The following is a 27,100-nucleotide window of genomic DNA, read 5'->3' on the forward strand; positions in this document are numbered from 1 at the left end:
GGCATTAGAAACTTTACATTGGTGTTGTCAGCCTCCTGACGTTTACTTTCAGCTGAAGGGAGGAAATCTTATCTATAACATACTGAAAAATAAATAACTGTATTCTACTGAGTCTGCATTATATTGTGATAAATTGTCTTGCAGAAAACAATATGAAAATATATTAAGGTAGTACATCATCTTGCAGTAAAATATCTTTAGCAGTGACGATATTTATTGTTTTTAACTATGTGATTTGCATCTCAACAAGTCCTATGCAGAAATGAGGTCCTGATAAAAATAAACAAATCATTCAACATTGCTTCCTGTGGCATTGAATCAAAGGATATTAAATCTAAGATGATTCATACAAGCTGCTAAAATTTCATTCTCTTCAATGAATCAACAAACGCACATAACTTCATTTTTAGGAGAGCCTCACATTCCTCGAGTCTATGTGACATCACTGCTACATCTAAACAGATTGAGGAAGACTAGAAGGCTGACAGGACAGTTTAGTGACAGAGAGGCATCAGGCTTTAATATTGGCTTTGTGTTTGAATAAATGGTCATTACTGACTATAAAGTGTCTCAGCTGCATGCAGTGAATCAATTCAACTTGCAGTTTTCAGTCAGATAGAAACAAAGATTTTTCTTCGACGTCATCATGCCATGTGTGTAATTTCCCCTTTCCTGTTTCCTTTCAGTTTTTCAATCACACCTTAAATCTTGGTTTCTCACATACGTAGGGTAGGTGTTTGTGACATAACACTTCTGATCAAAGATCATGCTAAGATTCTGAAGAAAATGCACGTAATATTTGGTAACTGGGGCAAATACAGGAAGTCAATGTACAAGGCAACAGATTGCTCACTGCGCCAATGTAGTTTGTGTAGTCTGGACTTTATCAGATCAGCTCTTTAAACCATCTTATTATCTCTGCAGAACATGGTTTAAGTTCTTTGCTGCTATCGCGCACTAAACACAAAACCGTCATAGAAGAACGCTGTAATCTTGTATGTCGCTTTCCTGACAATGTGACAGTTTTTATTCACACATTATCAGGAAAAGTGGCAGCGATGTCACGATGTCTAACAAGACTGCTCGTAAGAGTCTTAGAGAAACATGCAACGTGTAAAACTGGAAGAGCAGTTACAGATTATAGCATGAGCTCAAAATACGATCGAAAACACTTCTTTGTTCCTTTCACATAATGATAAAATAAATTCTTAATGGTGATTTCTTTCTCTAGAACACTTCAGTACTAATTAAAGTTGTCTGCTCAATCAGACAAACAAGAAGACTGGCTGCAGCACAGTAGCTAGTTTCCACTCCTTTCAGCTGCACGCATGTCAGTGACACCACCTATTTCCCAACAATTTGTGCAGTCAGTCATCTTAATGTCACACACAGTTCTTTGAAATGTCCATCAAAACCCAGCAAAGATGTGACTTTCCACTAATTAATGTATGAGACAGGACTGTTCAAGTCCTTGTCACGAGGAAATAACGGCACAGATTAGTGTGTTCATAAACTATTCTCACAACAAGCTACAGGATAAAGAATTACAGAAATACATCTTCTTTATGGCACCTTACATTATTTAGCACTCATTTTATTTTTCAGACAATATTCCAGGACCATTCTGTAAAATGAATATCACCACATTCAGAGTAAACAGCAACAAGAAACCATGTCACTTCTTTCAGAGCCAAACTTGTGATACATATTGAGCAGATTTCCTATGTTGGAAAGAAGTGAAACAGCAACAAACATTTTCCACTTTCTATTTTGCAGTTTTCATGTGAAGAGTCTTTTTAAATTCTTTAATAGTCTGTGACAGAATACAAAGTATCCCAGAAGTTGACAAACAGCATTTTCATTATAAATGGGCTTTGAAAATGAAAAACGGTGTCTATCTCATACGCCCAGACTGATCCAATGCACAGCAAATATTCACAAACAGACTGCTTTGGCTCACATTTAGGCAGAGTGTCCTGTCTGTCTAACAAATAGAATTCCCACCCCACCCATTTTGCCCACCCGCTCCTTTGTCCTTCTTCATTATACAAACATAGCTTCCTCCCTCCGAGGACTGAATGGAGGCCAAAAATAAAGCATCATTACCATAAAAGAATATACTACCAGTTCTAGCACAGATCAGTAACAATGTCATTTATATTTCAGGTTAAGCTTGTTCTAATGTTCGTTGCTACTATTCAGGCCACAGTGATGAAGATGGCAATAAAAGCCTCACGTACAGGTGAACAGATGATGGTTGATTAGTTAAATTCAGTGCCTGTGGAGTCAACAATCGTTATGCTGCGTCTGCCTACCGTCTCAACTGTTCAACGAACCAAACAAAAACACGAAGCAAAGTAAACCGCACCCAAGGACAAACAAAAGCAATAGCAGAAACAGAAAACAGTAGAAGGCATGGAGGTAGCAGACAGACGCAAGCTTCAAATCTTCAACAGACCCCGTTAACAGGGCTCTGTCGTCAGTCTATGAGATCTGGCAGAGGTCCAGAGGCTTTTGTAAGTAATTAGACACTCTTCAAAAAGAGTTTACTGAGCGTTTTGTTCAGGCTTCATTCCAACCAGTTTAAAAGCTCCAGACAGTCCTTTGGCAATTTAAAATTCCCCCTATTTAAAATTTTTTTTGCAATATTTTCAGAACAACTATGTAGGTGATGCAAATGAAAATCAAACTAGCAATAATCTGCTGGTTTAAAGGCTTTGATCAGACTGCTAATTGCAGCACAGTTACAGAAACATATTGATTATATTATAGGAGAAAAACAAAATGATTGACTGAACTTGTAAGTTGCTGCAGAATTTTCAAAGCTCCTCTTACTAAATAAACAAGTGAATGAAAACAAAATTTGGTCAATTACTGACAAGCTGGCCTGACTCTTCTTGAACAGACAGGAGGACCCGAAACTGTAACACTCCACTTTCTCTGAGGTGCTGTGGGAAAAAAGGAATTCAACAACAGGAAATGGAGCCGTCGTGTTAAAGGAAATCCCAAAGAGGGAAGTGGACCACTTTTAACATGTATGCAAACAAACCCAGCTGAAGTTGTGCTATTCCCAGTGTGCACCTGTACTGTGCAGATGCACAGCATGACAGCATGGTCAATGATACTTCACGGCAGGTGTCAGTAACCTTTTTCAGGCAACAAGTTAGCTTTCACACATATGTACAGGTATCTCGATATGTGCTTATATCGATTTATATGGCAATTTACCTAAATTATTGTAATTGCCTTTGAATTTCTCTATTTACACACATGACTGGACACAATTTAAATGCAGACATGTTAGTATCATTTCTCCAAGATGACAGGGACAGAAAGAAAATGTGGGAGAAAAAAGCAGAACAGTTTGAAATATTTTCCTACAATTTACAGTCACTGATGGGCTAAATCATTAGGAGGAGAGGCATATAACAACAATCAACTCAGATAGAGAAGAAGAGTGAAGGCAAAGAACTCAGAGGATTCAGCCACAAAGTGGAGGAGCCTGAGCCAGTCTGCTGCGAACGTACTGGAGTCAACTGATCATTATTAGCAAAATAAAGCCACAGTCATTTAAGATCTGCTTTCCATTGAAACTCACTGCGATCTGGGTACGCCAGCTGTCAAAAACGCCCAGCTGCACCTGTTTAAATGTACTCCTGATGCTACGACATTGTCAGCCAGAGGCCCATAGGAGGAGCCCAAATAAACAGCAACCAACAGTTCCAATTAAGGATCTTCACATTGACAGCAAATGTCAGGGGAAAGCTACTCTGGGTTTTTAAAGAAGTGACACTGCTACATGGCTGCTTTGAAATATTCCTCGCAAATTTAGGTTACAATTTAACTTTTGATTTTTCTAAGGCTGCCTGAATACAGTTCAAACTCTATTGTCATAATAGCAATATAAAAACCACTCTTCAGTCCCCAGTACACAATAACTAGGGACATTACATAAAATTCTACAGGGAGACATAGAGGGAACGTTGCTTAACAGTGTCATAGTTGAAAAGCTCGTCAACGAAAAAGCACAAATTCACTTTTATGTAGTTCTTTAAAACTGTAGTAATGTATTAAAGTAAAATCTTAAGAGGTAAAGCAAGTTTTCCACTAATTAATAATTATTAAATCATATGAGAAACTAAACGGCAGATTGAAAAAATCTGAAAAATTGCTGAGTCCCTGTAGTTCGCGTTACTTTGTATTAAAGGCTTTACCTGCTGTAGTTTTTTTGCATTTTTGACTCTTATTTTACTCATCTAACCTTTACCAAATGTTTATTTTCTCTACATGCTGTTTAAGGTGATTTTCTTTAATGCTGTGAGTTATTTAGCTATTTCAGCAGTTAGTGAAATATACTCACAATACAAAAGTTATATCAAAACAACTCTTTAGGGTTTATATGTTGTCATTTTTTTACAAAAGTAGTTTTGCAATTTCACGGTTTCTCTGACAGAAGCTTGTTTAACAAAATACTATTGTGCATCCTCTTTTTCAGCTGCACACTCCCTTGCATTCCCACAGCTCTGAATGTTAATTTCACACTATTCCCTTTGTCCTTCCCAGTGGGGTAGGACACAGACTCATTTTCACACTAACCTCAAACACTCTTGCGGAAAATACAGAAATGTGAATTTTAAAATTAGATTAGTCAAGGAGGAAGAATTAGGTCCATGGAGAAGAGCATGTATCTGGGGAAGATCCACAGAGAAGCACCTTCGAACACTCAGGTGAAAAGAAAAATAGCGACAGTGGATGTTGTGGCTCATCTGAAACAGCCATTAAAAACAGGTGACAAATGAAGTCTAAGGGTTTGGCTCTCTGCCCTGTTGCTGTGAGCTTATGTATTCTCATTTGTTTCCACTTTGCCTCTCTTCCTGTGCTGGATAGTTAGTGGCCTCATGGAGTGAATATCTATCCTCAAATCATCAATCAAACTAGAAAATGAACGGAAAAGTTCTTGAACACTGATTAAATATATTTTAAAGGATGACTTAATAAGATCAAACGTGATATTTTAATAAGTATTACAGTAAAGCAAATGAGGGAATGGTTATATTATTGAAAACACTGTAATGTAATAATGCATCTGCAAAAATTGTATCTGCTTGAAAAACTGCCTGCAGTTTGTCACATTTTTATATTTACCACACATAATAGACATAATGGAACAAATGCAATGTTTATTTCTGTGGAAATGTTACAAACAGAACTCAGCATAATTCACTACTCTGATATTCACCAAAATGTTCAGTATGTTCCAAACACTCATTTTTATCAAAGTAGATTTAAATGCCTCAGATTTAAGTATAGAAAATCCAGACACCTCACATTAAGACTTTGCACCGGATGAAAAAAAGAGCATTTACAAGCTTTAGAACTTATCAAGCTCATTTTTAGTTCACTGGGCCAAATGCTGAATAAATACAAGCCCCTGCCCATTAGTGCCCTACTGGCAAAACAAACAAAAAAAAGAGTCCATACCCCAACATCAACAGCTACCCTCATGGTGACACCACAAACACGTCTCATGAACAGGACTATAATATGAAGCAACAGTCCCCGGTTCTCACACACCTTCTCCCAGTAGCACACTGAAACATCAGTGACTCTCATGCCAATCCATGACTGTACCCCCTAATATAAACCTCTTACCTTGGGATCTCTTTGTAGACGAACTTGTGTCCCCCTGTGATCTGACAGCGATCTCTTCACCACTGCGCGATGCCGGAAGTGATAAAAATCGCCAAATACCTGGAAAGACATATGAGAGAGAGATATGATCAGTTAACACACTAGGCCATTTAAATTCCTCTCCCTATCATGTGGTAATATCTCTAAATATGATAATAACTTCAGTAGCAGAAGTGTGAAGCTACTCAGGTCACACCTGTTGTACTTTGTCTGCCACAAAGCCACAACTTCTATCATAAACACAGTGTGTACAGAAGAGCAGTCAGTACAAAACAGAGGGCAACAGGCAACTGCAGCCACAAATAATGCATGTTGCCATTCATTCATAAAATAAGACTGCAGTGACCTGACAGGAACACATAGACAATTTAATCATTATACCAGTTATTGAAACCCTTTATAAATAAAGACATACATGGCATCAACCCATTATTTATGTATAGTCAAAAGAATTAATTTGTTTTACATAGGTTACTGTAAACCCTGTTATTTTTGTTTTCTAAAACTTCTACTCTGGTGATATGCATTTATATAAACTACCTTACATGTGCAACCTCTGCATGTTGGTGTTGCCTAGTGAGACTAAAAGGCTACCACTAACCAGTAAACCCAGATGTGCTCATGTTGCTTGTTTTAATAAAGCTATTTCCATATCGCATGTAGTAAGATTAGCTCACCTCCTAACAACCCCGCCCAGCTCATGGTACCACATTCTTGACTTACATATTGTCCTCTGAGAAATCCTACACATGACCCATAATCCTCTGTGCTCAGTCAGTTAATACAGTATAATTGAGGTCATTAATACTGAGAAATGAAACACTTAACTTGGGAGAAAATAATTTGGGTGAAAAACATTTCACATAGCAGAGCAGTTGTGCAGGGAACACAACTTGATGGTGTGAATCTTTACAGGTGCAAAACTATCACATTTCATTAATAATTTAAATTAGTTATGAATAAAATGATCAAAAGTTGCTTGTGACATTGACAAAGTGAAATTAATTTCATTTTTCATTAACAGAATATTCTCGGTGATAGATGCAAACAGACTAATCGGTTTTCTAATCTGTGTTTTATTATCTGTGATACCTAAGCCAAGAAATATATTCATGCGTTTTTTACATCTCAAACTGTAGGTTCCCAAAGGAACACAATCCATACGGTTTGCGCTACTGCAACTGCATGGTTTCATTCTGTGGCATGATGTAGAGCTCAATGGATCTGCATATAAAAAATACTCCCTCCACTGAGAATCTATATCACTCAGAGTGATTAAGGTCAGGAAAAGAATTGTTGAGCGGGTGGTGTCTCTTACAGCCAATTTAAACGCCAAACTCTGAACAGAACCTCTTCTGGAGCAGGTTATCCACAGTATGCAGCATACGTTACCATGGTGATCCAGCCAGGTTAAAAAACAGAGCCACCTTTGTGACCTTGAAAACTCTGGTTTCATGCTCAACTCAATAAGTCTTTAATCTCACATCATTGTCCCCTCTTTTGGTCATTGGGGTGTTAAATTAATTATGCAACTGAAAAGAAATGTGTGTGTGTGTGTGTGTGTGTGTGTGTGTATATATATATATATACACACACACACACACACACACACACACACACACACACACACACACACACACACACACACACACAGACGATTATGGGTCATGACTGAGTAGATCTGACATGACTTCATAAGAATACGTTTTCATTTTCAACTAAATACTGAGTGTAGCAGCAACCTAGTCGAATTTCAATGAAGGTACTCAGGTGCTGTTAATAGTTCCATATGCTCTGAATTGTTAATTAATGCTTTTTCTAAGGAGAGAATGGGGAAATGTGGTCAGAGAGCCATAAAATGTGCACACCAATTTAAGATGTGCAGAGTGAAACATAATCACAAGCAGCAAAAATAATGAGGACATGGTGTGAAAAGGGAGAAAATATTATATACATTTTTTCCATCAGACAGAGTGATGTAGAGTTGAGGTGCTGCAGTGTGTGCTGTAACATTCCTTCACTGTAGAAGAGGCACAGCTCAGTCCCCCAACCTCCTCTGCTCCCATTTATTCACAGTAAACAGGCCGATTCCAGCCAGGCTGACACAAAAAGCCCCTGCACACAAAGCCATTGGACAATAGAGAGGCAATAACCAAGAGGGAAGACACACTTTACAGTGATATTCAGCTCAGAGGTGGGACTAGCACAACCAAAAGTCTGTGTGTGCGTCTGTGTGTGTAAAAGCGTTAAAGAACAAGACCAAAGAAAAAAATTCAGGATACAAAAGGGGATAAAATACTGACATCCAAAGTCATTAGCTGAGCTGACTGTGCCTTTTCTGAATAAGAGAAGAATAAAAGCAGGTAGTGGGTCCATTGTGTTTGTCCAGATAAGAGCCTGGGAGGCTGGACACTGATCAAAGACATGGGAGGAGAGTGGCAGAGTCCATTAAGCAATCCTAAATACCACCAACACCAGTGAAAAGATACACTTAAAAGGAGTGCATTGTTAGTCAATTATTCCTTTCAGCCAGTGATTCTGACGATAACTTATCAATGTCAAAAGAAAAATTGCAATTTGTTTTGTATTTTACATAATCACTGGTAGATATTAGACATGAAGTGGATATTACAAAGACAGCAACAAAGCAGTTTGCGTATTTTAATTAAATGCAAACAAATGTCAGATTCTTGTGTCAGAAATTGTTTTGCCCAAAACTTCAAAAATATCCTGTGATTACATTTTAGAATCTGAAAGATAAACTTTAATGCACACGTGACAACTTGCAAAAATGAAGGCAACCAACATGCAAACACAAGACAGAAGAACAGCAAAACAACAAAAACCTTTTCATGTATGCATAGATGCACACAAGCACACTTACAGGGACAACGGTCAGCTGCCCTAAAACCAGCTCAAATGTTACAAACATATGCACACACACACACATCCTCACTTCACTGAACAACATGAAGCCCGTTTTCGTCCTGCTAAATGTTCGCCCTGCAGCTCAATCCTCATCTGGTGATCAGCAACAACACTTAAGAGCTTATGTTTTTGGCTATTTAATCTTAAGTCCACATTGTTTCTGTGGGGTTTAACTGCTTTCCGCAGTGGGAAAAAAACATTTACGACAAAGACATTTAGATAGAAAAATAATGTGGAAACAGATCTTCTGAGTGACCATTACTGATTCAATACGGTGGGCACTGTTAAGGCAGGACAGGCTTAACCGGTGCTCACCGAGTGAGCTGTTACTGAAGTGAGGCATTAATCCATCAACCTTATTAAAATGCACGGTAACAGACAGTGGAAAATTACTGTCTGCTGGTTTGTTTGCATGTTTGCTCCACTCCCGCCAGCCAAATTTACCTTGTGGGAAAGCACTTATCAAAAGGTCTGGTGTCTCATCTCTAGTGACTGTTGACACAATTATGTTTTACAAAGAGCCAAACAATGTCTGGAGACAAATTGGGAAAGAGGTTTGGGGCTGCAATCAAGTGATAGGAAGTTGCTTTCCACACGGAGCCGCGAACATCAACAACGTCTGCGGATTTTGGAAATTCCACTTGAGGAGACCGTGGCAGCAGTTGAGCTACAGACATCAACCATGACACGGTGCCTTACAGTTTTGACGGCATTTAACTTCAGGGCATCATGACGTAGAGCATTACCATAGTTTGCCTGTGCATCAGTGGAGTTGTGATGAATTGAAAAAAATGAGACTTACACAGGCACAAGTGTTACAGTCTGCTAAAATAGTTGGGCAACTTGTTTATACAATGAGGCTAGAGTCTAATTACTCACTGTGGTGAACGGGTAGGACAGGGGCACAGACCGCCACAGTGGCAGCTGGACGTAACAAGCAGTTTCTCTTAAAACATGGCAGAGCAGATGTTTTAAGAAAGCTGTCTGCCTTTCTTTCCAAACTGCACTTAGTCATTACATGTTCTCCCGTCATTGGGTCCTCGTTAAATCCTTTATCTTGTTGCAATCGTTCCATCTCTCTTTACTTATCAACCTTCAGTTTAATTTGGCATCAATGTTATGCATGTACCTGATAAGAACATAAGGTAAATCAATAGTTGTTACAGCTTGTTTATAATACTTTTTATTGAAGCATTCACAGCCTGAATTTCAGTCTTGAATCTGACTTTCATACATGTAGGAGAAGTGGTGGCTTCTACATGGAAAACACATCTAGCACAGCTTGGGAAAAACTACTCGATATATGAAGCCTTATAAGGAAAACTCCAGCTTATTTATCAACATGCTGTTTGCTCTCAACAAGCTACCGGCCCGTGCCTCCACAGTGTTTATACAGTAAATACAGATTATCATTCTTGGCACAGGCCACCGTTTACCTCGATTGTTCTGAAGAAGTTAGATTAGTTCATTTAATGGTGTTGACAAAAACAAGTGGATAAAACAGGATGGTGAAATATGGGACATTTGAGCAGAGGGGACAGGCACGCACAACCAATAACTTCAATAACGCCAAGGGATTCTGAAAGAAGACATTGTGTTTAGAGTTTATCCAGAGCGTCATTTCAAGGTCTGATAACATGAAGTACACAGACTATTTTGTAACCGACTGCGGGTTACAGTGCAAAAAAGCCATGATTTACTCCTTTTTGGGGATTATTAACCTGCTGAAGTCTCTCCAGTCACAATACTTTTGTTTGTTACCTGAGACTGTGGGCTACTGCTTCAATGAAAGTAAATCTTTTGTTCAAAAAATAAGTCAAACGCTCAATAACATATTGTCCAATTACAGCAGCACGTATATTCAATAGCCTTGCTGAGCTAAAAAAAATGTGTCAGTTACTAGTGTGGGATCACAAAAAACGTGGTTTAGATTGGATCAGGACTTTTGAGTCACAGATCAGATGAGCAACAAAACCCCACAGAAGACAGATACTGCCATGACTGTCACAGACAACTGCTTTTAACAGGCTCAGGTCATTTGAACAAACAGCTGCTTTATATGTTGTCACTGCAACTCTGCATCGATATATAGGGCAAACCTCTGCCTCAGATGTATGTTTTCTGTGCCATTGTTTGTTTGTGTGTTTGTAAGAAGGGCTAGTAACAAACTACCAGGACAAATTCATGAAACTCAGTGGAAAGTTGGAGTATCGTTTTCTTTAAAACTGTGAGACAGCCTTGGCCTCCAAGCGCCCTTTGAGTCATTTTTTAAAAAATGACAGCAGCAGTAAAAGTATATTTTACACTATCATGGGTAAACTCTGCAACTAATGCGCGGTTCACATGCCAAATGGTGGGTGAGGATTCATGCAGTTCACAGGTCAACTACGGCACCTTACAGAACTGTCAGTTTCTTGCCTCTTACAGTGCTGAAAATTCCAGCTAAATAATGGAGATGTTCAGACTCGTACCCATCACACACAAACCCTCAGCCACATTCATTCTGCAGAGTGGCAATGATCCCAAAACATAGAGACAGTCAGAGGAGCCCTGCAACAAGCGACATGGCACCAAGAGAGCCCCATGTCAACGTCATGGAGACAGACAAACTCCATAGACGAACATCTACATGTCCAACAAGTGTATCTAGGAGAATGGTGGTCTTCAAAAGGCCAAAAATGGTCACACCAAATATTGATTCAATTTAGTTTCATCTGTCTGCTGCCCTCTGAATATTTTGCTTTGCAGAACAGGGTGACAAGCAAGGCAGAAGTCAGGTGCCAGGTTGTTCAAGTTCAGGTCATGAAGCTCCACTGTTACGGTCATTAAGGTTTGGCAGCGGAGAAGTGTGTGTGTGTGTGTGCATGTGTGTGCGTGCGTGCGTGCGTGTGTGTGTGTGTGTGTGTGTGTTTGTGTGTGTGAGAGAGAGAGAGAGAAGGAGAAGGCTTCATCAGTCATATTTGATTAAACGTATGCTTCTTGTTTATTGTGAGAGAAAGGGTGCCTGGAATCATTTCAGGAGAAGTTGTTGGCAACACTGGCAATGCTTTAATGTTGACAGACATCACACTGCGATGTGATGCAAAACTGGAAAACCTCATGAAATTTTTACTATTTGGTGATTTGTTAGCTCACGGCAAATGTCAATATACCCAGACTGAAACGAATACTAAATACATGGGCGTAATCAAAGAAAATGCTGATTCTTCTTATATTTATGGCAAGCCTCAGAAATCGCAATGCACTAATAATGCAACATACAAGCAGTGCATTAACTGTTAATATTTTACTTTCAAATCATTACTAAAAACAAACCAATATTTGCTTATTACATGATTCGTCCTTCTTGGCTCTCCACATTAGTGAATGAGAAACGCAGCAGCACATCCACTGCAGCACACCTCGACTTCATGGAGACGATAAACGTGCAAAAAGTTTACAGTGTCATGGCAGAACTGCTGCAGGGCTGTTAGCTCACGGGTTGATGGGAGCTATTCTCAGATGACTAACTCTTCACAGCATCTTTATGGTGCTGCAAGAATAAAGTCAGAGGAGCACAAGACAACACACATATGCAACTTCGTAGGTCTAACGCCAAACACCAAAGCTCCAGCTGTACAGAGTTCATACACAGAAAAGTCAATAAATGTAACAATAGGACATGCAATTGCTCTGTTCAACTGCACTGTGATACAGAAAACAAGATTGTCAGTGTCCATGTATGCCAAGTCATGACTACTTCCTCTTTAGCTATTTAGCTCCAAGTCTGAATCACTCATTGGGCTCTCAAGCGTTTCCTTTACACGTTTATGTTTGACAACAGGAGAAAAAAATCTTGATGTGGTGAAAGGAAAGAATATGCTGAACCCCCTGGCCTTTGATTCAATGCTCTCAATGCCCCAGCAGACAAGAACTGACTCACTGTGTGAAATGTAAACTTTAGCCTGAGGATGGAGTCAACTGTCATGTCAAAGAATTAGTTCTTCCTTAGCAGAGCTACAATCAGCAGGTGCTGCAGTGAAAAACTTCCCTGAGAGCAGAGATGTGCTCATTTAGACAACAGGAGATTCTCTTGCAGTTTCTCCAAGGTAAAGATTTTTAGTTTAACAATTGAGACTGCTTTTCTTGAATCTTTTTTTCAGCAGCTTTCTTTCAATACACCTTAATGATAATTGCAATTTTGATCATAGTGTGACACATTTTTAGACTAATGGGTTTCAGATGTTTTTATGAACAGTGGCTCTAAATCAGCTTAAATTAATTTACATGTCTTCAGCAAACATCTTTAAATTTATAGTCACTTGCTTCCCATCGAAGGAAGAAGAATCAACCCCTCAGCTGTGATATGCAAATTGTTGGAGTCCCGTTAATGCAAGCGACTTTGTAAAAGGGTATTTAGGTTTTAGCTGTCATGGATTAGGCTTTCACAATCTGCTGGTTATGATATTCACGGTATAAATTATGAAAAAGAAGACAAACAAGTTATCTGTGAACACAACACAGCTTCTTGCACCTGGAAAGTCATCTGCTAAAGGTTTAAATGTGCAGCAGACGACAGCCTTAACTTGTATGAGAAAAGTTAGAGGCAATTGCAAAATTCATTGGACTTTATCCCCTTATCCAGTCCAAAATACATCAGTGTTTGTACAACCACCCACCTTTCTCTGTGTGTTATTTTATTTATTTAATCCAGATTGCAGTGGTGGTAGTGCAGTATTATTCATTAGTCTTCCATTTTATTTTCATCAATATTTAAAACTCTGTATAATTTATTTTTCGGTAAACACCTCCCAGGCTGCCGCAATACCTCTGCACACTTTGAAAACCACTGCACTAATCCAATACAATGTCCTTCAGCAGCAAATTCTTCAAGCATAACCTGTTCAGAAAGTGACAGATAATCTAACTCATGCGGTCTTCAGGAGGGCGCTGAGGCATTGAACCTTTCAAATGTTAATAATGGAGCAAATTTTCGCCTCAAACTGGACAAAGGATTCATTTAGAAACATAAAATTGCAAAAGTACAAATACAAAATGTAGGTGCCTGGTGTTGTAAATAAACTAATTCTGTGACCCTGAGCAAAAGTTTTTCTTGCATTTACACTGGAATTCAATTAAAACGAATAAAGGTATATAGGAATAAAAAAAGATATAAACGATGTGTATTATAAAGAAAAGAAAGAATATAGTGCCTGCACAGTGCACAAGTGTCATGCAATATTATTACTGCAAGTTTAAATACTTTTTAGGAACCTTGTGCTCACAAATTAATTTACATCTATTTTCATAGAATACAATGATAACTTCTAAAATGTTTAAAAGGGTCTGTTGGCTTTGCATTTCTTAGACATACTTCACCATGCAGTATAAGCACAGATGACACATCTCATGCTTTAGACTACAAAGAGCCTTAACCCTACTTATGTAATGACTCCGCTCGCTGTTGCAGACTTTACAAGAGTCTTTACAGGCAGTAAAGAGCAGCAGATTTTTTTTCCATGCAAATCCGCTGAGCTCTAAAGATGTTTTTTATTAAATTCAAAGCAGCGGGGCTGAATTCCAGTCGTATGGACCTTTCCAGAAAGTCCAATATTAATAAAGTGTAAAATAAAGAGGAGCTGGTCTAACAGTCTGCTGTGTGATCAGTGTCACAGAACTTTCCAACATGATGAATCTCTAATCACACTCGTGCAATCTGTCTGACAGCCGGAAACAAACAACTTTTCGTGATCAGTCTGCTGGAAATCAAAGGTCGCCCCATTAGAGTCATATTAACAGTTGAGAGATAATCTCTCCCAACACGTCGCCGACTCCCATGCAGATGCCTTGATGAGCTCATCCTCATTAGTGGACTGCATCCATCGCTGGTTACTGGGGTGTGTGTGTGTGTGTGTGCGTGTGTGTGTGCGTGCGTGTGTGTGTGCGGTGGGGGTGCTGAAGGGGAGTCTGGAAAGAAAAGACAGCTAAACCGAGATGGAGGAAATTGGAGAGGGACGGAGAGGAAGCAGGTTTTTATCGCAAGGGAGGCAGTTCTATCACTGGGAAAGCAGACTGTATGATTGCTTCTGACACTCTGAGGGAATACGAAATCTAATCTGTTTTGAATCTGTATTAACAGTACAGTAAAACTGACCGCCATACAGTTTCAAAGGAAAAAGATATACTCTTTAAAACTGAGGATACTGGGGAGATATTTTTCCTTCTGGGTTTTTCTGCTTTCCAAAATCTTTTTCCTACATATTCTCATGGATGACTGGCCAAATGTGTTCTCATTCAGTGGACTAATTTAATTTATATTTCCCACAAGTGGCGTTATTCTGCTTTCAGAATATCCCTAATCTGCACTTTTAACAAGCCAGGGCTTTAAGATCCTGCTTAACACAATCAATATTCTGCCAAAGCCAAACCACAGTCTGGCCACATATTACAATAAGAATCCTGTGATTCTTTAAAGGACTGATTCAACTTTTTCTGTCAATTAGGATAACTACACTCTGTCAGTTTATTGTATGCTGACCGATCATGCTTGCTATCGTGTGTAGTCAGTTCCCAAAGGCCAGGAAAACCCTGGAGAATTGATGCAACATAACAGCAATTTTCCTTCTTTAAACTATTGATGCACAGTATTCTGTTCTTGTGTCTATATTTGCACATCTGTAAGGATCGTTAAGGAAAAAAAATGCATTTTAAGTAGCTGCTTAAACGAAAAAGGCAACTCCTAGAACTCCTAGATATTTATGATGAATACCTTGAAGGATTTTTTTTCTTTGCTTAATGTTGGACAAAGAAAAATATGACAGTTAAAGGAGGAGCAGAAGATTTACCATGAATTCACTGAGGTGGTTTGCGTCTGAGCCCCATGGGCCTCCTGCTGGGAGCACTGGAATAAATTCCATTATATAAGAAGACATGAAAGCACACTGAATAAAATCCAGGGTTGGACAGAATTATTGTGCAATGATGAATAACCATGAGCAGTGATATTAATATAGTGATGAGTCACTAAATATCAAGCAGAGCCACAGACTACAACGCTGAATTAAATGATTAGGCATGAATTTCTAGTCTCATCACATAATTTCTGTTTTTTTATTTTAAGAACTGATCACTTAGGAAGTTTCAATGGAGATTTTTAAGGCCTATTTAGGAAGTATATACAGAGGCGATGTCTTTGACACAGAGTTTGACACCTGAATCACAAAGATTCTTCTATACAGTTAACAGTGCATCTGAACTGGCAAAGGAGCAACTGTAAAGGTACAAGGACACCATTAAATGTGGCAGTCTTCATTTCAAATAGAACACCATTAATAACCTATTGCATTTTTTTTTACACCTTCCCCTTTTTGTCACTGTGTCTCTCTCACACAGACACACACACAGAGACAATGAAGATGGTGCAAAAGGTGATTGCCAGTGGGACAAGAGCTAATAAGATTTAAGTCTGCCATCTAATTCTGTCTCCCCTTTTTGCTCTTGGAGCAAAGACAGAGCCCTGCTGCTGACAAAAATACCAAACAGGTTCTTCCCACCACACTGAAGGAGCACCGAGGCCATCTGAGGTAACTGCACACTCTTAATTTCCGAACGGCCCTCCATTTGAAACATTTCCATCACGGTCCTCCACCGAGGACTGTCCCCTTTTGTCTCTGTACCCACTACAGGTAGCTGAGCCCTCTGGACTTCAATTTAATGGACTGTCATGAGATCTCCCTTTGGTGCACAGCAGCAGCATTTTGAGGGTGACTTTGTGTAAAACGTGAAAAGGACATTTTCTTCCACATTGTTAGGTGAAGGACTTTTTTTTTTAATGAAACCTGCTTTCAGTGGAAACATTTCTTGATTATTTTTTGTTGTGGCTGCACTTCTACAGATTTTCATTTGACATATTTTTGCTGGGTTACAGTCGATTTCACATTCTAGAAAACACAATTTTTCAGGAAATTTTTTGCCATTATTACAAGTTTGGTTATTTCAGTGTGTCCTGCTGCACACTGCTGACATGAAATTGAGCCACATCCTCGATCTCCTGCTGCCAACGCCTGAGGCAGCACACATTACTGTGTGTGATCCCTCTCACTCTGCAAAAAGCCTGCGACTCATTGTGCTCCTCCTCTCTGAACTGGAGGTGAAGTGGGGTGAAAGACAGAGAGATCACAAAACAAGATCTACCACACAGATGGAAGAGGGGAAGCCCTCCAAGACTGTTTGTTACTCTCGTTTCCATGGAGCCCGGTAAAGGTTCAGTTTTGACAATGTGGTATCTTGTTGGGGGGCCAGCAGGCCAGCAGAATGTGATTAAGAATTTGATGTTGTCTAAAAACACAACAGTCCTGCAGCCTATTTCTCTAAGCTGCCAACAATAAAATGGGTGATTTGTGTAAGAGATTATACAATGGAATGCAAAACAAATTTTATTACGCTGTGGATTCTTTTACAGTGCCTCAGGCCCTTTCAAAACATGACACCAAGCAGACATAACTGATGTAAATTCGAAATGGCAAGCATTGCACACCTTTGTAATTACGGAAAAATTGTTGAGCACATCATTCTGGCTGAGCGACTGACTGTCTCATCAGTTATTACTTATCTGCACTGCCATTGTCTTGCTTGGGAAAGACTACAAGCTGAGGCTTTGTGCTTCTATAATGTTATCGCAAAGATGCTAATTTGGACAAAATCCTCCTGCTGCTTCCTCCACAGACTGAATCTGATCCAGTAATGGGTACCTGGCGTTGTATAGGCTACTGCAGACACACAGACACACACAGACACACACACAGACACACACACAGACACACACACACAGACACACACACACAGACACACACACACACACACACACACACACACACACACACACACACACACACACACACACACACCTTCTTTTCGTTTTGCCTGAATCTATTTCAACATCAATTTCACAGATAAACGTACAGCAATAGGCAAGAAATTGATGTTGCCCAAAATTCATCCGGCGACTGCTCACGCTAAAAAGCACTAAAATACAATACTACCAAAAAAAAGAAAAGAAAAAGGTTGTGAAATAATATATTCCTCTATAATTCTACTTCCTAATAACTGGCTCGCCCTAATTGAGCTAAGTCTACAGAGATGTGACCAGCACAGTGAGACACATCATCAGCAGTGCATAAATGTATATTATAGGCACACCCATTTTCCAGCTATCTGATACAGATTACATCTTTTATGCTCTGCACTGACATCAAAGTTTCCCATAAATGAACTGCATTTACAACTATGAAGAGCACCAGGAAACAGCCACGGTCCATTTCTGAAAGCACTTTCGATATTTATCTGTTGAAAGAAACCAAAGGACATCCTGTAAGTAAAGGATCATTTCCCTGAAAATCTCAGTCATCTGTTTAAGTAGATATTACAGGGAAAATGTACTACACCCAGGTCCAGTGCAGCGTATAATGGCTTTGTTGGATCTGATGAAGAGGTTCTGGAACCTATCTCAGCACAATCAGTTAATTTCTCAGATGAGACTATGGAAACAGGTTGTCTTACCAACATCCACTTTACGGGAAATTATTAAAGTGTTAGAAAAACCTGACATAAGCCACATCAATTTTTATTTTTATATATATATATATATATATATATATATATATATATATATATATATATATATATATATATATATATATGGCCAAATTTCAAATCTTCTGGCTTTAAGCCCTCAACTCAATACCTTGCTTAGATTCACAATGTAAGAAACTGAAGAGTCTCTTAAAGGAGGAGAATCAGAGTTCTTTGTCATTATTACGTCATTGTTTTAATGTCTGAGTTCCTGTTTTGTTTGTTCTTCTGCACACAATCCTGCCAATCGCTTTAAACTTGTCTGCTGATCAACAGGTGGCGATAATGTGCTGACAGACTAAGAAAGGCAAATGCGGGGGAGAAGGAGACCACCAGAAAGTAAACAATAAAGAACTCCACTTTTAAGGAGAAATATGAAGGAATGTAGATCATAAACTCCACAGGACACTTTCTAGTTACAACCAGCAAGACAGACAAACTTTTGAAACAGATGAGTGAATAAATCATCAAGTGCATTTTCTTTTCAGTTTGAACCAAGAAGAGTAAAGCGTGTGTGTAAAGCATGAAACACACTGAGAATGACGAGCAAATGTGGACCCACAATGCAGTTTTTTAGTTGAAGTGAGGCTGAGTGAAACTACTGTCAACAGCAATTAAATTTAATTGAAATTAGTTGCAAGCAGGGATCGTCAGAGAAATTGGGCCATCATGGTTTATTTTGCCTCATTGATTTTTAATCTTATGTGCACATCATCACAGAAGTCAAACGCAGTGTCCAGCTGAAGTAGCTGCTGATGCCGTACATGCAGTGATGCTTTGTTCCTCCCGATATGAAATTTATGTGTTCACTTATGAATGTCGATCAACAAAATTATTCATAATTTCCATTCCCTAGGCAGTGTGAACAAATAAGCTCTTCCAACCAAATAATTCAGCTATCAGGGGAAGATATGTTGAATGCAGTTACTACACAGAATTATTCATAGTAGACAGCAGCGCGGTGCAAAACAACTCAGGCTTCATCTACATTATGAGAATGAAAAGCAGTCAGTGCCTTGTCAAGGAACATTAAACTCATATGACATGGCTGCCTTTATTTCAGCTCCTTGTCAAATAAAGCTGCACTTGGTCTGGCATAAAAATAATATCTATCAGACACTTGTTCCAGAGAGAGGAAAGTGTAGACATTAAGCAGTATATTGTCCTGCATATTATATGTGATCCTGGCACAGAAAACATCACAATCAAGCCCAACATCAATACAGTTTAAGCAACACAACGCGAGTGGAGAGAGCTGAGCTTGCAAGATGAATTACCAGAAGCAATTATGAGCATATCTGGCTCGTTCACTTGACTAACTTCAATGTCAAACCACATGTCCTATCAAAATGCATGTACTTCTGAAATTTGCCATTTTCAGAGCGTTTGTGGCTTGTACGCGTCCAACAATCTCTGGAGCCAGTTGTTTTGGAGGAATGAATTTCTCATTAAAGCGAGCAAAGATAATGAATTTTTTACAGTTTGGGAGAGGCTGCGTGCTTGACCTAACATGATCAATTAAAATGCGCAGATGTTCATTTCCTCCGCTGTTTCGCTGCACTTTGTAACTTGTTTAGGGGTTTTCATGCAGAGTGTTGCCACAGTGAGTCTTCCCTTTCATCAACATCCTCGGCTGGCAAGCGAAGTTAGACGCAACTTTATGCTTCCTCTGTGCTCATGTTCTTTTCTTGTGCAATCACAACTTGGCTGCTGGAGATTATGTCGAACAAACCTTGAAGGACACAAAACTCACAATAACACTATGAGAAAAGGTCCCATGTGTGTTTTGCACAGGTTTGAACTGGAGGCTGGTGAAGATGGCGACTGAACAGGGTAGCGTGGCAGATGCTGCTGTATTGTTGGATGGGTCGTCATGGTAGCAGGACACGCTCCACGTCGTCTCAGCACACAGACTCTGAGCCACTGTCTATCCCCAAACTCCTCCTCAATCTCGCTCACAGCAGGCGAGAGCAAAATCAACAGAGCTGCACATAACACAGTGGCTGGATACTGGCAGTGACCTTAGAGCGACATCAATTCATAGTGTGGATACTTTACTTTTCCCAGAGAGAGTTTTGATTGTCACAGCATCAATACAACACAGAGACGCACAGATGAAACTCAAATCAAGTTCAAAAGCTCTGCTGTCCTGCTCCTTGTGCAATTTAATCACTTTCACAATATGCCGCTATAGCTTAACAGTTGTGTGTTAAGGAATTAAAGCGTAACAAAATCCACACACATAGCTGCTGTACGCTACTTCACAGTTGACATACTACCTCCTCAAACATGTAACTACACAAGCTACGCAGACTAGAGATGCCAAATGAAGACTGCAAGACCTGTCAGCTTGAGCCACCTGTGTTTCCTCTGATTCTGGCAGGGAAGAAGGTAGCAAAGTGAAGAAGAAGTGAGATAAAATAACTTGAGAAAGGGCTCAATTATCTTACAGTAAATGAAAGGACATAAATACGCTGCTTGCACAACAGCTGTCTCTCATTCAGTAAACAGACAAGGTGAAACAGAAGTTGTCCAGATGTAGCCGAAATTCAATCTACATCACAAAGGATATGTAAGAACGCAAACACAGCCACAGTGGTGTATTTAGTTAAAGCACAATATGGCCCTAATGTGTACGATACATGTGTTCAGTATTGTGGTGGTGATTTCAGCGGGTGAAATCCAACACCATAAAACCAGACTTACATAGTAGGTACAGTGGTATGTAAAAGTTTGGGCACCCCTGATAATTTTCAAGATTTTCCTTTATAAATCGCTGGTTGTTCGGATCAGCAATTTCAGTTAAATATATCATATAGCAGACGAACACAGTGATATTTGAGAAGTGAAATGAAGTTTATAGGATTTACAGAAAGTGTGCAATAATTATCTAAACAAAAGTAGGCAGGTGCATAAATTTGGGCACCCTTGTTGTTTTATTGATTTGAATACCTTTAGCACTAATTTTTGGAACACAAAATGTGTTTGGTAAGCTCACTGACCCTTGACCTACATACACAGGTGAAGCCAGTCGTGAGAAAGGGTATTTAAGGTGGCCAATTGCAAGTTGTTCTCCTCTTTGCATCTCCTCTGAAGAGTGGCAACATGGGAGCCTCAAAACAACTGTCAAATGACCTGAAAGCAAAGATTGTTCAACAACATGGTTTAGGGGAAGGATCCAAAAAGCTAGCTCAGAGGTTTCAGCTGTCAGTTCCACTGTGAGGAACATAGTGAGGAAATGGAAGACCACAGGCACAGTTCTAGTTAAGGCCTGGAGTTGCAGGCCAAGAAAAATCTCAGATAAGCAGAGGTGAAGGATGGTGAGAACAGTCAAACTCAACCCACAGACCAGCTCCAAAGACCTACAACATGATCTTGCTGCAGATGGTGTCACTGTGCATCGTTCAACTATTCAGCACACTTTGCACAAGGGGATGCTGTATGGGAGAGTAATGCGGAAGAAGCCTTTTCTGTGCACATGCCACAAACAGAGTCGCTTTAGGTATGCTAAAGCACATTTGGACAAGCCAGCTTCATTTTGGAATAAGGTGCTGTGGACTGATGAAACTAAAATTGAGTTATTTGGACATAACAAGGGGCGTTATGCATGGCAGATGAAGAACACAGCATTCCAAGACAAACACTTGCTACCCACAGTAAAATTTGGTGGTGGTTCCATCATGCTGTGGGGCTGTGTGGCCAGTGCAGGTACTGGCAATCTTGTTAAAGTTGAAGGTCGCCTGGATTCCAGTCAGTATCGGCAGATTCTTGCGAACAATGTTCAAGAATCAGTGACAAAGTTGAAGTTGTGCCGGGACTGGATACTTCAACAAGACAACGACCCTAAACACTGCTCAAATTCTACTAAGGCATTCATGCAGAGCAACAAGTACAACGTTGTGGAATGGCCATCTCAGTCCCCAGACCTGAATATTATTGAAAATCTGTGGTGTGATTTAAAGCGGGCTGTCCATGTTCGGAAACCATCAAACCTGACTGAACTGGAGATGTTTTGTAAAGAACAATGGTCAAAAATACCTTCAACCAGAATCCAGACCCTCATTGGAAGCTATAGGAAGCATTTAGAGGCTGCTATTTCTGCAAAAGGAGGATCTACTAAATACTGATGTAATTTTTCTGTTGGGGTGCCCAAATTTATGCACCTGCCAACTTTTGTTTAAATAATTATTGCACACTTTCTGTAAATCCTATAAACTTCATTTCACTTCTCAAATATCACTGTGTTTGTCTGCTATATGATATATTTAACTGAAATTGCTGATCCAAACAACCAGTGATTTATAAAGGAAAATCTTGAAAATTATCAGGGGTGCCCAAACTTTCACATACCACTGTATGTGGACTCCCTCTGCACTCACGGTCCACCCACACAGCTGCTTTCACATTTGTTGTCTAATAAGGCCGCATCTCAAGGTTTGGCGGGTGTGTATAAACTTCCCTCGTCTGTTCACGTTACTGCACCTGTTAAAGCTGATCGGTTTACTACATTATCATTGCCATCACCATCATAGGGTTTGAAATAAAATGTGTATTGAATTAGAATACCTTTAAAGAAATCTCAGTAACGACTGCAGTATTCCAGTTTGTGATAACAAAGTTGGCAGAGAGAAATGCAATATTGAGTTTATCAGATAGCCTGTTTGAACATAAAATGAACCCCCACATCTGTTGTGAATCTAATTATCACATGCTTGTCCTCCATTTTCACAGCCACAAAACAGATGTAACCTTATCAAATAGAACAACAATGCCAAAAGGTGCGGAATAATCGCGAAAGTGACACCTACAGGAATGCATCCACAATAAAACATAATAGGGAAGGGGAATGGAAACATATGACACCTGCAGAATTGATTATGAATGCTAAACCAGACACTCAGCTGACTACCCAGAATATGACACATCGATCACTTGAACCTACTTGACATTGACACATGTTCTCCTTGTGGGCCCTGTTTCTCGATAAGTGTGTATGTGTGTGTGCGTCCTGTGGTGGCATTTCAGGTCACACGACTGCAATCCTTTCTCCTGAAGAGTCCAATCCAGTCTGGAGCTTCGACTCTGGCCAGCTCACTACCACAACTGCCTTCTGGTCGGCCAAACCACGCTGCTGCATGGTGGAGGGGACAAAGGCAGGAAGACAGCCCACAGCCATTTCCTTGAATCTAGCAACACTGTCAGCATGATCCTCTAGTCAACATGTTATTTATGTGATGTTGCTCCCTTTGCTTTTTATTCCCATTAGGTTCACTTTCCTGCAGCCTGCAGCAATATAGTATTAATATATATTTTCATGTATCTGTTTTCTGGGGTAAATGTCATGTTGTCATAAAACTACTGTGGCTGAATACAGAAACACACTGTGAGGCACAGATTCGTTCATGGTTCTCTATAATTTCTCCCTCAGTGAGTAATTGTGACTGTGCTAAAACACAAAGCATGCTTCCTGTAACCTCGAGAAAAAAGTTGCACCACTGTCTGAGGTTACCGTAAGCTGGAACAACAAGGAAAATGGAGAACACTCCCAAAATAGATGAACAAGCTGACCTGGTGCCAAATAAGGATAATAAAAGGTTTCAGTCTGTGTTGTGTGCATGTGTGAGTGATGGGAGGAGGCAGGGGGTTATGATACAGCTAGTATTATAGGTCTGGAAAGCAGTGGGAGGCTGACAGTTTTCTGTGGACTAAACACTGTACCCACTTGTTGGGAAAGCTCCCTCAGAGCTAAGCTCAGCACAGACCTTGGCTATTTCCAATGTACCATAATTGCAGTCCTCTTAGTTTACTTTGTGTATCGGAAAGACGAAGGAATGGCAGCGTTAAACTCTCAGGGAAATCTGGGAACTGGAGTATCTCCACGCAGACTTAGGGGAATGAGAGCTGAAGTAGTCTGGACCACTGCCCTGAGAATGAGAGCGAGCTGCTGAGGCTCACCAACTATAACCACCACAGTATCCTGTCCAAAACATTGGTGACATTCTCTGAGCTGAAGCAGCCTCTGAGATCCAAACAGATGGACACTTCGCACAAAACACCCTCTTCAGTCTTTTCTGTGCAGTTGGTTTCCTGTATATTGTGGTAAATATGGCAGCAATCTGGAAATTTTGGGGTTCTTCTGAGCCCATTCTAACATCAGCAATAGTGGACTGCGGCTCATATAATTACATTTATATTTACATCTGGGCAGATGGGCTGTGCTGTAGTTACCATGCAGTGTAATACAGCCAGGTCTTCTAACAACAGTCAGGGATTTCCAAATGATGGAAATGTAAAGGAAAAGGTGATCTGTTTTAAGCAAATATGAACCTTCAATAGGAACATCTTCTGCAATTTAACTCTTTTGTTGAGCTGAAATTCTAACATAAGCTGCTTTTCTCTGATTTAATCATTGTAAATTGAATGTCTTTGGATTTGGTGCTGTTGATCAGGCAAAACAAGCAATGTAAACACAAAACATTCGCACATCAACAAGAAAAATGGACTGTTTGCAGCCCCAGCGAGTGGCACATAACGCTAAATTAATATCAGAAAGTGTCTTGACCTTGCCTTAATGAAAACAACAAAATGTTATGCCTTGGACCATTTTAAAGTGCCAAATAAGATACAGAAACTGCAGTGCATTCCTTTCAGCAGCCATGAACCAGACATATATTTTAAAGTATTATTCCCAATCCAACAACCCAGCGGCAGCAAACTCCCACAGCTAAAAAGCAACCATATAAAGCATCCAATTTAGTCGGCATGGCTTCAGTCAGCAAAACCATCATACACAATAAAGATGTGCGCCGTCTTCAATAGCAAGCATCCAGGGATTCAATTTCACAAACATCTGATGAGGTGGTGGGGGGGTGGAGGAGGAGGGGCTGTAACTCACTGATGCATAGCTTACATCAGCTATAAAATATTCATGAACACTTTAACACACACCAACAACTGATACTGTACACAGATGTGATAAATTTCACTTCCTTCGCAACGAGGATAGATGACCTAGAAAGAAGTCCAGTACTTTTTTTAGCTGGTGTCACTCGAGTGTCGAACTCAAAATTGCCAACTTTACGGACTTCCATGGAAACCAGAGAGCGCAGAGACCCGTCGAGTCAGTCACATCAATAAAACAGATGATATAACGCGCTGGAAGGACAAACACTCCTTTTTCAAGGGATATCAGAAAAATAAACTACCCCCAGCACATGTAGAATACGTTTCTGCCAAGTTGGAAAGAAACCAAAACATTACTGGAAACACAAAAACAAATAAGTGCCTACTCAGAGTGCAGTGCTGCGAGGAGGGAACAGCCTGGTGCACAATTGGAAGCTCTGAAAAATGAATTTAAGGTGCAACAAAAAGAAAGAGAAGTGTTTGTTTGTTTGTTTGTGCCAAGCAGTATTTTGACAATATTTCTTCGAAGACAGACAGAGCATGTGAATGAAAGCTACTGTTTTGACATTTCGAGGTCGTTCGAGCTAAAGAAGAAAAGGCTGTAACTGACTAGAGAAACAAGAAGTTTCTTAGATTCTAATTTAGTGATGATACAAAGACACAATCTACTGGCAGGCTCACAAAACATACTGTGACTGCGTCTGTAAATTGTACATCATGTACATTGCAACAGAGAAACCGTGCAATTGTCAAACATCATTTAAAATGCAACACAAAACCAGAATCCTCTCAAATAGAAACCTGTTTCTCCACCCTTGGCAGCTCTGTGAGGGGACACAAACTATATCAGTGCGAACGACACCTGATCTGAAATCTAAACCCAGAATCTCTGCCACGCTGCAGCACAACAAAACAGCTTGAAACTGTTACAACTTAGCAGGACTCCTGTTGCAAAGAAAAGAAAAAAATATCACTTGCAGCCGTCATAATAAAAGCTCCACCCAAATGCTGCATTCCTCCCACACTGCTGCCTCCATTAGGCCAGCTTTTAAATGTTCACCTCATTGTTTTCCTTGTAAAAGGCTTATCAGATCCAAGCCCTTACTCCTTTCAAAATGCACCACAAATGACGGCCCCGCCTACCGGGTCAGCTTGCGTGTCGATAACACGAGGAGGGAGGCTCGCTCGTACAGGCCTTGTTAGAAAGGAGCGTCCTGTCCTTGTTATGTGCTCCATGACATGAGATAGAAAACAAAAACAGTGTCACAATTTAACCTTCCCTGTCCAGCCCCTGAACTGTGGAAAACAGTTCAGTGGCTGGTTAAATTGTGACACTGTTTTTTGGTTTCTATCTCTGTTAGGGCTTCATAATGACACGAGGACCTAATGCATTTTGCTGCTTTTAACCTCTAAAAATCCAATATAAATTAATTTAGCAATGGATGCTGGTTCTCCATGACAAACAACATGTTCACACCTGGAAGCTGCCCGGTGCTACTGTGGCCTTATCTCTAGCTAGGCCGCTGGAGCACATGGGTAAATGCATTGTTCAGCAGCCCCTTGAATTGGCTTCCTTCCTTAAAGTGATGTGTTAATTTTTCCACCCAGATTTATAGTCTGAGGATTAAATTCATAACCTTACATTGAAAGAGTTCCTCTTTTACAGTAAAGCTTCTTTATGATACTGACACTCGATTTATGCCTAATCAAGGAAATAAAAAGAAAAAAAAGAATTGTATCTATTTTTTTCACTATTTTGGTCAAAACATTAAAGCTTTACATTGGGATTATGTTTAACAGAGACTATTTAATATGATTTTTTACATGCCTCTTAAGTTATACTTTGGAATTTTATCATTTCTGAATTGTTGGGCAGTGACCAGGGTTGGGAGATGGAATGCAACATGCTGCGTCGGCCAAACAGACCTGGGGATGTTGCAGTCACCTGGTTTTCATCTGTGGACCACCA

The 27,100-nt window shown here is 39.8% G+C and overlaps 1 protein-coding gene across 3 annotated transcripts in view; it reads right to left on the reverse strand.

The window, feature by feature from the left end:
* The window catches only part of furina (furin (paired basic amino acid cleaving enzyme) a), a 79,876-nt gene that overhangs the window by 33,660 nt on the left and 19,116 nt on the right, over positions 1-27,100 (reverse strand). For all 3 annotated transcript variants that reach the window (XM_023297734.3, XM_023297735.3, XM_023297736.3), the window contains exon 3: positions 5,653-5,751. In XM_023297734.3, coding sequence (XP_023153502.1) covers positions 5,653-5,751 — 99 coding nt within the window. The remainder of the gene's footprint in view (positions 1-5,652; positions 5,752-27,100) is intronic.

The sequence above is a fragment of the Amphiprion ocellaris genome, chromosome 1 (assembly GCF_022539595.1).
Source record: "Amphiprion ocellaris isolate individual 3 ecotype Okinawa chromosome 1, ASM2253959v1, whole genome shotgun sequence".
Classification (NCBI taxonomy): domain Eukaryota; kingdom Metazoa; phylum Chordata; class Actinopteri; family Pomacentridae; genus Amphiprion; species Amphiprion ocellaris.